Source organism: Spermophilus citellus (assembly GCF_964194105.1).
Source record: "Spermophilus citellus genome assembly, chromosome: 4".
In the NCBI taxonomy this organism is placed as follows: domain Eukaryota; kingdom Metazoa; phylum Chordata; class Mammalia; order Rodentia; family Sciuridae; genus Spermophilus; species Spermophilus citellus.
In genome coordinates, this window is record NC_138185.1 from 42,864,387 (window position 1) to 42,878,012 (window position 13,626).

Below are 13,626 nucleotides of genomic sequence, written 5' to 3' on the forward strand. Positions count from 1 at the left end.
TGATCAGATATTTTGGTTAATGAAAAGAGTTGACACTTACTGAATTATACCATTACCAGGCAATATATTTAGATGCTTTTATTGGTCCTCTCAAGTTGGCAGTATTTATAGTTTATAGATGATGAAATTGAGGCTAAAGAAGTTAGCTCCAACTTCCTGAAGTTATAAGATTTAAATAAGTCTTATACAACCCTATGGCCTGCTTTCTTCTCTGGATGAAAGGTCTTCTGGGTTAAATGCCCCAAGTTCAGTTTATGAGAAGGAGAATGCAGTCAGATTTTAAAAAGAAAAAGTTAGTATCTGACTTCCTCAACTTATTTAAAATACATACTCCCAGTTCATTGTAAAATTCATCTGGAATAGTTTCATGTAATATTACATAAAATAAAATTGCCTTTATTTCTTTTACATAGTATTTTTTTCAATGATAACAAGACTGTTTAATTTAAAATAAGGATGTGCTTGGATATTACCCACCAATGCTTAAAGGAAATGAAAATAATGGTCCGATGGCTTGAATTCATTAGGTTCATAGAAGGATTTATATATTCATCTCATATGAAAAGATAAAAGAGAAATCAACTTCCCCTTCCCAAATGCTTTCTAAAAGCAAAACAAAATACCATTGTTAAATGTTTAATGAATTCCTAAGGTGGATGGTCGAAGCCAAAATATAATTAATAAGGTCAACACAGAACAAAGTTCAGGCCCAGTAAAGTGTTGAGTTTTTCGTAGGAGAAAGAAAAGACTCAAATCTATTAAACATGGAAGCCACAGAGTATTCCCTTCAAGATAACAGAAGCTTTGGCTTCCTTCCTGGCAGGTTTCTTTTCTTTCTTTTCTTTTTAAATTTGTTCTAATTAGTTATACACAGTAGCAGAATGCTGTCACAAATGGAGCACAACTTTTCATTTCTCTAGTTGTACAAGATGTAGAGTCCCGGGCTGGGGTTGTAGCTCAATGGTAGAGCGCTTGCCTAGCACGTGTGAGGCCCTGGGTTGGATCCTCAGCACCACATAAAAATACATAAATAAATTAAATAAAGGTATTGTGTCCAACTACAAATAAAAAATAAAATATTTTTTAAAAAAAGATGTAGAGTCGCACCACATGTGCAGTCATTCATGTACCTAAGGTAATGATATTCATCTGATTCTACCATCTTTCCTACCCCTATGCCCCCTTCCATTCCCTCCCTCCTCTTTGCCCTATCAAAGTTCTTCCATTCTACCCATGCTGCCCCCCTTATGTAGTATTTTAAATCTACTATTTGACTTCTTCTTCGGTAGCCAGAGTTTTTTTCCCCCTCAAGAAATAAAAAATTCTTGTTATGACATCTCTAAGAATTAGTCTTTGCTTAAAGTTAGGTCGTCTTATACAAAACTTCATTTCATTCTCCATTTTGATTGTTTGGATTCTTCCAAATTAATACTTAGAATATGAACTAAAAAAATTATATGAATTTGCACCAAGTTTGCTTTCTTGCCCCACCAAATAGCTGACCTTATAATTACTGTAGAAAATTGGATTTGAAAACCTCACTCTTAGACACAATATTCTGTCATTTCATAGTATAATAATAACTGAGGTTCCTTATGGCACAAGTCATCAATTAAAGCTAAATAACTTACTTTTTCCCAAGGCAGAAAACTATATATATTTTATAAATTTGTTACACCAACATACTATTTTAGTATTAAGAGAATTACTTGTGTTACTTCATGTTAAATTATTTAAAATAAACGTTGAAATTTAGCCCCTCAACTTTATTAGCCACATTTCAAGTGCTCAGTAGCCATGTGTGTTAATGGTTACCATATCAGTGCAGAAAAGGAACATTACCATCACCATTGGAAAGCAGAGTCTGGGATAGTGAACTAAAGACAGTAATTGATAGTCAAGCTTCAAGTTGGTGGTGGTAGGGAGAGTGTCTTACCATTCATTTATGTATGGTCACCTACTTTCCTCTTTTCAGTATGATGATGGGGACAGAATGACCTACTATTTACTGTCTTCAGGGAATAAAATAAATTGCAGAAATCCAGGGGTAAAGGTGAGGGACACGGCAGGGTAGAGTTTAGGAGGGAGTGGAGTACAGGAGGGGATGTGGGGATCCAACTACTTCTCAAACTAATTTCACTCATTTTTTCTGTTGGAACTTTATATTTCTTTTTCTTGCCCAGGTAGATTTGTTCTTTCTGTGTTTTTAAACCCTCCTTTATCTTTTCAGTGGAATTTTGGTAGGGAGTTAAATTAGGTATATGTATTCAGCCCCCCACCACTCATCTTAACATGGACCCATGAGAGATCTTGGCACTAATATGTGGAAATAAAAGTACTTGTCACTCAGTGTCTATTTGTTATCTTAACCTTACTGCTCAAAGACATCAATTGTTGTAGCCCCAAACCCAAATATTTTGTTAGTCAGTTTTTGTTGTTGTTTCTTTTGGATCCTGTGTAAGATATAATGTAAATAAAGGGAATCATGAACCCAAATTTTTAAGTTGGTAGGTTGAGAAAGGAGCCAGTGAGTATTTTCTGCCAAGTTGTTTATAAATTCAAAATAGCCTTTGTCTGCTTTGCAGTATCCTGCTTTCAAGTATTTCAGATTCTCTAAGCTTAGAAAAATAGTTTAAAAATTAGGTAATAGTTTAAAAATTAGTCATTTTCTTAGGTAGTTAAGATAGCTTTCATTTATGTTTTTCTCTAGTTAGGTAAAATATAGTTGGTTTTAATTATTGAGTCAGGTTAGGTGTCCTACTTGAGTTTTGTAGTATAGAAGTAGACCTCTATTTCTGATATTTTGGCTTAGACGTATAAGTTTTCATTTTGCAAGATCAATAGTTTTATGGACTAGTGCAGTTGTTTACAAAAATTGAATCCAAACAACTTGATGCTCAAGTTTCAAAGATTATAAGTCTTATGCTAGAATTGATGTTTGAAGTTATGTTCTCTTATTTGCAACTTTAAAATACCCAATATCCCATATTCTCTGTAGTAGTCTCCTGTTTGTAAATAATAAGGTTATTTTAAAAAGCACACATTGAGTGAATCTTGATACTGATTTAATATCTGATCAGTATTTTATAAATCTTCTGCCAGAGAAGACTCAGAGTCTTTCATAAACAAGTTAAAGCTTTAAGTCAAGTGAGACAAAATGCAGCAAAGTGTTTCTTTAACAGCAACTGTTTTGACATGAGGATGAAGCTCTAAGAGTTGGTACACTGGCACAGAACAGAGAAACTAGATGTGAATAACATATCTTTTTAAGGTAATCACAAAGCTCTTGTTGCGATAGCAATCTATTTTTGCTCTCAAATTTTTCCTTCCCAACTTTGCAGCAAATTTCAGTACTATGTTCAGAGTATCCTTTAATGGTCTTTATTGTTAAAACTGTGTATTTGAATATCAGTAACTTTTAGACAATTTAAAATCAAAAGTGAATTTGCTTTTATTATTTGTTTGTAATTTATTTTGTGGTATTAGGATTGAATCCAGGGACACTCTACCAGTGAAGTACAATTTTGAGACAGGATTTCACTAAGTTGATCAGGCTAACTTTGAACTTGTGATCCTTCTACTGCAATCTCTCAAGTAGCTGGGATTATCACAAGGCCCATCTCAAATTTCCTTTTCAGGATAAACTTGAGATTTTTCAACAGCTGAACAATTAAATTTATCTTAATGACCTAACATTGTAGAGAAATATTGAAAAATGAAAGTGATGGGAGAGGACTTTTTTCTGTTACATATCTTTACAGGGTAAAGATAAAGAACAAGATGATTGTATACATTTAAGATTCACAGTAATCCTGCTTTATGATAACAAATCTACCAAAATCAATACTCCAAGGAATTCTTAACTATCATCCTAGATGAACTGTTTTTCAGTATAATTTACTTCTTTTGTAATCCTATATATTTTACTTGAAACATAATTTGAGAAAGGGGACATAGGCTTGGCCAGGAGCCCACAGCACACAGAAACAAATGCTTTGACTTTGAACCTACCAGTATTTGTGAAGTACTATTTATTTTTTTTTAACCTATAGACAAAAATAAATTCAGCAATGAGCTAGTTTTCTTGCATCTTTCCTTCCTTCTCAGGAATTGAAACTAGGGGCACTTAATTTGAGCCATATTCCTAGCACCTTTTTTTTTTTTTTTCAATTTTTTATTTTGAGACAGGGTCTGGCTAAGTTGCTTAGGGCCTCACTAAGGTGCTGAGACTGACTTTGAACTTGCAGTCTTCCTGCCTCGGTCTCCTGAACCCACTAGGATTATAGGAGTGCGCCACCATGCCTGGCTGAAGTTTTATAGTTCATGAAATTTTAGAACTAAGTTTTAGTAGTCATCAACTGGATCTTATTATAAATAAAGACTCTCAAACTCTACCCCAGATACTACAGAGACTGTACAGAGTCAGCAGATGATTACTGTGTACATTGAAGTTTGATAATAACTGATCTAACATGTGCCCATAAATTATAGCTGAAGCATCTAAAATAATTCAGAAATGTTGAATGCTGTGACCAAGGTAATAACTGATCTAACATGTGCCCTTAAATTACAGCTGAAGCATCTAAAATAATTCAGAAATGTTGAATGCTGTGACCAAGGTAACATAGCTAGTTAGTATAGGAGCTTGGATGGACTGTGTTTCCCATGATTGGGGTGCTTTAATTTCAATGTTCTATTCTTTTGGTCTACAAACTGTTAACAAAGTATAATTAGTTAAGGATTATTCTGTCATTTTTCCATCCCACTAGTAGTATTTATTCCAGATTTCTAATTCACCTACCAAAATATCAAATGTAAAAGCAGAGGAGATGTGATGGCAGCAGGAGAAAGGAAGTGAGAGGAAGGGAGGTGCCTTGGGGGGGGCATGGGGGTGGGGACGGGACAGGCTGTAGGAGTAGCATTCCTTGCCTTCTCAGTCTGTCTGATGGTTTTAGTTTTACTCTATGAAGAATCTAGGGACTAGTTGTTTAAACTTCATTTCTTCCATATCAGTGCTATTTCAAGATGGTACTATGCCTGAGGTATAACAGTTTTAAGTATATTCATTGAATCTAACATACACTTTACCTGATGGGATATTTATTATTTTCACAGGCAAAATTTGGTATATAATATATACCAAAGAAAGAGAACCATAGTACTCTAATAATTGAAGCCTCTAAAGCCACCACAGTGGAAATTAAGGATTGAGCACTTGGCAAATTGAATCCATCTCTTGATCACCATCCTGACTTTGCCTTTCCAGCCTTCTCCTCAGAGTCGAGTCATTGTGGAGTATGCATGCTTGATCCTGTGCTGGCCCCCATGCCCTCCTCCTGAATGCTGCTATGACTGCCTGGAAAGGTCTCTGTGGCCTCTAGCCTTGTTTGTGGAATTAACTTTTAGCTGGTGTCCTTGCTATATAGTTCTCTTCCTATTCTTGTCTTATGCATAGCTTCATATACTTTCAAAAACAAAACTCTGGTCTTCTCTCTTTCTTTCTTTCTTTTTTTTTTTTTTAACATTCAAGGTCTCCAAACTGCTGAGCTTGCCGTTGGAGGCATTTTCCACCTGAATCTAGGTGGAGTCCAGTCCCCCCCCGCCCAATATCGTATTTACTGGTTCTGTTTGTCAGGAACTGTTTTCTTTTTGTTTCAGTCCCTTTATTTTGGAGCACTTTAGTCAGCTTCCACACTCACACTATCTGGTGAAATCCTCCCTGTCTAATTGTGGTGGTGTTCCTTTCCCTCTCCACCCTGTCATGTCCCTGCAGTTTAAGCTCTATCCTCTGGACACTTCCTTCTATTGGAGTTAATCAAGGAATAATGAATGTACTACAAAGTAGCCAAGTATTAAATATTAATGCTTTTTTATTATTAATGTTTTGGCTCTTAAACCTCTAGTATGGTCGGTCTCCTCAGTTATAACTTTTCTTCGCCTTTTTAGTTCTCTTGGGTCCTCAGTCTGTGTTTCTACCCATTTCTTCAGGCTGCTAAAATGCTTAGAGAGCCAGTTTTCAAGCCCAGTCTGCTTTCAGTCATTCTCAAATTCTGCAGTTTTTGGTATTGATGACTTCCCTCCTTAAAATGTTCTACCTTAGCTTCTAGGAGACTACCTCCCACCCTGGTTTTTTGGTGGTGGTGTTTTTAACTTTTTGATAATTTCTTCTTAGTCACCTTGATTGATATCTCTGTTCCTGTTTGCAGTTTGTGCCTCCTGGGACGTGGACTACTCCAAAATATGTATGGGACAGCCTTCCTGTGAGATCCATTGCTGGCTAACCCCATCTGCATAGATGTTGGGCCCAGTCTTCAGACTGAGTGTGTCATACTGCTGTACCATTTTCCCTTCTGTTCATATCTCACAATCTAGTCACAAAGCTAAAAAGTTCTGAACCTTCTTTACTACTGCCCCTTCCTGTCTTCTGGTTTGACCTTGCCAGGAACATCTTCGCATTTATTTTCAGCTTCATTCCTATAGTTGAGAGCTTTCTCCTGGATATTAGTGATTTTTTCAGAATTGGTCTGCCTGCTTCCAGTTTGTCCTTCACATCTTCAGTGTTAATTTCTTTCAGCACAGTCTTCTATCAGAAACCTCTACAGGTTGCACTTCTGATAGTAAAATCTCCTTCTTACTGGGGCTTTTGAAATGCCTTTAAGTTAAAACCATATTTGGCTAAGATTTAGCTGCATTATAATTACAGAATGTACACTTCTTGTTTTCAGTTGCCACCGTATGATTAATTCAATATGACTTCCAAATCAGAATTTAGAGTGTTTGGGGGATCCTGGGTATTGATAGGTATATTCAACTATATTTAAAAATTGGTGTTGGTTAAATGAGACTTAGAAGCCAACATTGTAGAGTAGGGAGTGAGTTAGAGAAATGGGGTCTGTTTCTAGTTTTTCATTAATTTCTGTTTCTTGGATCATTGTATTCACCTCTTGGCAAAATTAAAAAAAAAAATTTGATATAGGAATTGAACCCAGGGGTGCTCTACCACTGAGCTATATCTCCAGCCTTTTCATTATTTATTTTGGGACTGGTCTTGCTAAGTTGCTGAGGCTGACCTTGAACTTGTGATCCTCCTTCCTCAGCCTTCCAGTCACTGTATGTACACCACCACACCTGTGCAGAATAAAGACCCTTAACTTAAATTGTAAAGATCAGAAAAATACTATTCTTACAAAATACTATTAAAAATAGTATTAAAAAATACTATTACTTACAAAATACTTTTTTTTAAATGTAGTAAGAATGTACATGTGATAAGAATGTAATAGTAATGTAATAAGATTGCGTAGGTTTTATTAGACTAGATAGTCTTAATTTTCTGAATCTGCTACTTCCTTAATTTGAAGGGTAATGTTCATTTATATAAAAGTGTGGGGGTTTTTTAGACACGATTGAAGTGATCATGATTATGTGTGGTTTAGGTTAGATGGGATTGAAGTATATTTAGCACTCTTTTAATGAATGATTAAATAGCTTAATTGCCTTCATATTAAGTATATGCTAGGATCTCAGTATATCCTTCTCTCCCCCCAGAATTCTTTCATGTTTTCTTGTTTTGTTGTATACTATACTAGGGAAGGGATGCAGGTTTTGATGCATACTAAGCAAGTGCTCTACCACTAAGCTACTTTCCTAACCCTTTATAAATTTTTTTGAGACTAGGTCTTGTTAAGTTGTCCAAACCAGCTTTGAACTTTAGATCCTTCTGCCTCAGCCTCCCAGTAGCTGGGATTATAGACTTGTACTACTCTTAGTGACAGTTTTGTTGAGATACAATTCACATTCAGTGGGTTTTTTTCTCCATTATATTCAAGAGTTGTGATCCATCATCCCTGTCAAATTCTAGAACATTTTCATCACTTCCAAAGGAAACCCATATCCATTAGCAATCACTCCCCATTTGTCTCTTTTTCAGCCCCTGGAAACCATTAAACTTCCATTTCTTCATTTTTATTTCATTGTTTGGATGTACACAAATATTCACAGCATCATTACTCATAAGACCAAAAATGAAAATAATACTAATGTTCATCAAGTGATAAATGTTCATTTAAAAAAATCTATCACTTGATGAACATTAGTAGTATTTTCTTTTTTGGCCTTGTGAGTAATGATGCTGTGAATATTTGTGTACAATTTTATGGGCACGTTTTCATTTCTCTTGTGTATATACCTAGGAGTAGAATTCTTAGGTGGTATGTTATTCCATGTTTAACTTTTTAAGAAACTGCAAAACTGTCCAAGTGCCTGCCCCATTTTATAATTCTGTTGTAGTGTATAAGGGTTACAAATTCCCCACAGCCTAACACTTGCCCCTTTTTTTTTTTCTTTAAAGCCATCCTAATAGATATGCAGTGGAATTTCTTTGTACTTTTGATTTGTGTTCCCTTTTTTATGGATGACAGTATGTTTTATTATAATTAGTAGCACATTAATTGCTCAAATTAATGGGATTCATGGTGATATTTCCACACATGCATGCATCATGCACTGATCATGTCCATCCATCCTTCCTTCTAACCTCTCTCTCCTTTCTCCTTCCCTACTTTCCTAATTCCTGATAATTCCACTTTCAGATATTTTTTAAAAATATTTTTTAATTATAGGTGGACACAATATTTTATTTTTGTGTGGTGCTGAGGATCGAACCCAATGCCTCACACATGCTAGGTGAGCACTCTACCTCTGAGCCACAACCCAGCTTCTCAGATTTTTTTTTCCAAATTTCCACATATGAAAGAAATATGCAATACTTGTCTCTCTGTGACTGGCTGAACATGATGTCTTAACATGTTTCTCTTAACATATCTTCCAATTCCACCCATTTTGCTGCAGATGACTAGATTTCATTCTGTGGCTGAATAATATTCCATTGTGTATATATTATTATATATTGTGCATATCTTATTTTCTTTAACCATTCATATGTTCAGGGGCAGCTAGACTGATTCCATATCTTAGCTATTGTGAATAGTGTGTTAATAAACATGAGCATGCAAGTATCTCTTTTGTATGCTGACTTCATTTCCCATAGGTATATACACATAACTAGGAGAGGGATAACTGGATAATATGATAGTTATACTTTTACTGTTTTGAAGAACCTCCATACTGTTTTCTATAGTAGCTGTACTAATTTACATTTCTACCAACATGCTTGCCAGCATTTATATTTTGTTCTGGTAATAGCTATTCTAAATGGGGTGAGGTGGAATCTTATTGTACCCTAATGACTACTGATATTAAGTAGTTTTTCCATATGCTTAATATGTATTGCTTATATGAGTTGCAAATCTCTAGGTTACCTCATCTTTTTTCATGCATCTTTGTTTCTTTACTTTATAAATTTTGGGATATCAATATTTTTCATCTTTTAGTGTTTAAACTCTGTTAAATTTGTAACTCCATAGTTCTTGCTTTAGTAAAGCTGACATATGAACCAAAGTAGTTAATGAGGCATAAAAATTATGGATAAAGTTAATATAAATATCACATTTCTTAAAGAACATGCAAGAATTAAGAACTGGTTTAAGATTTTGTTTAACTGTTCTTCATTCCAAAATAGCAAGTATAACATGATAAAAGGTTATGTTTTTGGCCAATGTAGAACTAAGTTAAAGCTGTTGTCTTTGTTATTAGCAATAAGTATTCATCTATTCTGTTCTTAGAACTTAGAGATTTTCTAAGAGAAATATTAATAGCAAGTGATTAATATGTTTCTGAATATTCATCACATAAATTTGAAATGTGAGTGCAGCAAAGACCTTTAAATAATTGTTATTTTGTTAGAGAAAGAGAGGCTATAGGAGTGGAGTTTTTCTAGCCCAGCAGCTCTAACCATCTGCTCTGCATTATGAAAGAAATTTTAGGTGTTACTAATATGCAAACTGGGAAATGATCAGCTCCCAGTCAAGGTTTTAAGAAACATGTATGAGAATAATAGAATCCAGCAGTTTAAGAAATATTTACTTTTAGATTTCAAGCGAGGAGAGGATGCTATGGGTGAAATCTCCTTATATTTCATGTAATGGTGATGAATGGCTTCTGCAATATATGTAAGCTTTAAATAAAGTTTGATGTCTGAAATCAGTAGTAACTCTTGGGTTTTTTTTATTAGATGATAAATATAATTTAAAAGATGTAAGAATATTTCAGTCTACATTTGGCATAATAAAAATTGCAAGGCTCTTTCTCATTTGTCATCATAGGCCTCAGGAGTGCAAGTGGCTGATGAAGTATGTCGCATTTTTTATGACATGAAAGTTCGGAAGTGCTCCACGCCAGAAGAAATCAAGAAAAGAAAGAAGGCTGTCATTTTTTGTCTCAGTGCAGACAAAAAGTGCATCATTGTTGAAGAAGGCAAAGAGATCTTGGTTGGAGATGTTGGTGTTACCATAACCGATCCTTTCAAGCATTTTGTGGGAATGCTTCCTGAAAAAGATTGTCGTTATGCTTTGTATGATGCAAGCTTTGAAACCAAGGAATCCAGAAAAGAAGAATTGATGTTTTTTTTGTGGTGAGCATGTTAGAAATATGGAGTCTCTCTAAATCTCAGAGCTGGTCTCTTACTGTGAGCACTTAAAGAACCAATTCTGGAACCAAAGTAATTTTTAATCAAGCTGTTTGTAGTCATGATCATTTAATTTTTGTATATAAGATTTCATAAGGTCTTAGCTGAATTGATGTTTTTAGAACCAAAACTAAAATTTAACCTACTTTTGTCTACTTCTAATTGACATTTTTTGGGGGTTGGAAAGGGCAGGAAACAGGTTTCTATGGATCCTCTAAACTCACTGCTTTATAAGATAAAATTTTCTTCTATTTCTTCAACCAACATGCCATGCTAAGAATCAGCCTCCCACTTGTTTTGTTTTGTTTGGTACTAAGGATTGAACCCAGGGGCTCTCTACCACTGAGTTACACTGGGTATGGCTGGTAAGGGCCACACCCAGTGCTGATGATTATGTGTCCTAAAATATGGCAGCTGAGTGGAATTGTGTAATGGCTCAAAAGTATTTTGCAATACTCTTTTTGATATTTTGGTAGTGTGATATAGAGCCAGGCCTGAGGCTTGGTGATAGAGACAGAAAGAGGGCATTTATGTATGAACAGTCTGAGGATGATGAGGTTTACCTGCCCATTATTGATATTTCTGTTGTTTTTCAATGTTGCTGGTAAAGAAAGCATTGTAAAGCATACTCAGCTTCCTCCATATGCTTGCATTCATGAGGAGGAAGGCACTAAAATTTGGGAAATACAAGAATAATGCTAATATTGACAAATAAGACATTTATTACTGACTAGCCATTAATTTAAAAGAACTCTTTGAAAGCTTCATATTGAATCTTGAGATTACATGTGCAGATTTAATTTTTTTTAAGAGAGTTATCAAAACTCAGGGCTGATCCCCAGTTTGGTAATTGAACATGTATTATGCTAGACTAAAATGGAAAACTAATAGCTATGTGGTCAGAATCTGCCATCGGAATAGATATAAATGAAAGGAATGAGGAGAGTTAAGAAGAACATTTGTACTCAATTTATAATTTATTTCTTTAAGAAAGCAGTCTGAAGCACAAATGCCAAAATGCTAGCATTTTAAAACTCTGGGTGGCAGATACTTGACTTACAGGTTTTTCTCTGTACTTCTATGTATTTTGAAACTTTTTTCCTTAGAAAACCTGTCAAGGGGCTGAGATTGTGGCTCAGCGGTAGAGCATTCACCTATCATGGGCACGACCCAGGTTCGATTCTCAGCACCACATAAAAATAAAGGCATTGTGTTGTGTCCATCTACAAAAAAAAAGATTTTCTCTCTCTCTCTCTCTCTCTCTCTCTCTCTCTCTCTCTCTCTCAAAAAAAAAAAAAAAGAAGAAAAAGAAAACCTGTCAAAATCTTATATGAGTATTTGCCTAAACTCAAGCCTTTGTTATAAAACATGAAAAAAAATATTTTAAAGAAAACAATTTGGGTTATATATCATTACCCAGTGTTGGTTCTTTTATTATGGTAACATTAATCTGATTCTTTTTTGTGTGTGTATGTGGGGATACTGGGGATTAAATCTAGGGGTACCTATCATGGAGCTACATCCCTAGTCCTTTATTTTTTCTTTTGAAATAGAGTCTTGCTAAGTTGCTGAGGTGGCCTTGAACCTGTTATCCTCCTGCCTCAGTCTCCCAAGTCACTGGGATTGTAAGCATGTGCTCTACACCTAGCTCATCTCTACCCTTTTTATTGTCTATTTTGAGACAGTCTTGCTAAGTTCCTGAGGATCTTGCTAAGTGGTTGAGGCTGTCCTTGAACCTGAAGTGTTATCCTCATGCCTCAGCCTCCTGTGTAGCTGGGATTACAGGTGTCTATCACTGTATCTGGCTTCCTCTAAATCAGTGATTCTTTTTTTCTAAATCAGTGATTCTTTTTTTCTAAATCAGTGATTCTTTTTTTCTAAATCAGTGATTCTTTTTTTCTACCAGAGCCTCTCTATTTTTCTTAACTCTGGTCAACTTGAATGCTTTTCCATATGCCTGTATTTCTAACAGTTATGCTCTGAAGAGGTGGAGAAATAGAAAAATTCTTTCAGGAGATTTGAGGCCCTTCACCCCATCACAGATGCAGATTAATAAAATGTAAAGCTATACTTTCTCTAAATCCAATTTTTCATTTTTGGCATCTTTCTGTCTAGGGCACCAGAATTAGCGCCTCTGAAAAGTAAAATGATCTATGCGAGCTCCAAGGATGCAATCAAAAAGAAATTTCAAGGTATGGACTAGCTTTACCTCTAGATATTAAAGATAAGACTTTCTCCCAGAATAGGGATGCAACTTTTCTAAGAAACACCTCATTTTCTTTGAATAGCTTTAGGCACAAAGTTGGGGGAGACCTTTGCTTATTTTAAGGGGAAAAAAAAATAGGCTAGAACCTGGTTCTCAGAGGGACTTTTGCTTTGGACTGGTCCATTGAGACTCCAGGGCCCATGTTAATAACTCCATTCTTCCAACATTGTCTGTATATTATTTGTTCAGGCTGCTTTTAAAGATTTTATTTTGTTTTGTTTTGCTGGGGATTGAGCCCATGGCCTGATGCACAGTGGGCAATCACTCTACCACTGAGCTACATCCCCAGCTCTACAAACTGGTTTCTCATGCAGCAAGTGGGAATTAATTGATTTACATTGGTCATACTTAATATAGTTTGCTATTGCCTATGAATGTAGTTGATACAATAAATTAGCAAAAGGAAATGTTTAGATGTGAAGAATGCTTTTATCTCTGACTTTACTATCAAATGGTATGATTTTAAGTAATTAATTCATCTGTGTCCAAAGGAAAGTACACTCACTCCATGAGCTGGCCAGTTATATTTGACTTGCCACTGGCCACTGGGTGATTTGGGTCCGGAAGAGATGGCCTGGCCAGATTTCAGCCAGGAGGAAGTGTTGGTATGGTGGACAGAGCATGGAGCACGTGGCCAGAGGCCTGCACGGAGAGCTAAGCTTGTTGTCTAACTGCTTTGTAACCATGGGCAGAACTGCCTCACTTCCATGGGCCTTGATTCCCTCAGTTCTAGACTGGGAGCCTTGGTCTGAGTGTTTGCCTTGCCACCTCCCTG

At 35.6% G+C, this 13,626-nt stretch overlaps 1 protein-coding gene across 2 annotated transcripts in view; it reads left to right on the forward strand.

Moving 5' to 3' along the window:
- The window catches only part of DSTN (destrin, actin depolymerizing factor), a 32,425-nt gene that overhangs the window by 16,081 nt on the left and 2,718 nt on the right, over positions 1-13,626 (forward strand). Inside the window, exons 2-4 of one of the 2 annotated variants that reach the window (XR_014021444.1) lie at positions 10,224-10,531; positions 12,701-12,777; positions 13,343-13,456. Coding sequence is in view for 1 of the 2 variants with exons in the window: in XM_081289895.1 (XP_081146021.1) it covers positions 10,224-10,531; positions 12,701-12,777 (385 nt within the window). In the remaining variant the exon portion in view is untranslated. The remainder of the gene's footprint in view (positions 1-10,223; positions 10,532-12,700; positions 12,778-13,342; positions 13,457-13,626) is intronic. The other variant, XM_081289895.1, reaches the window with a different exon arrangement.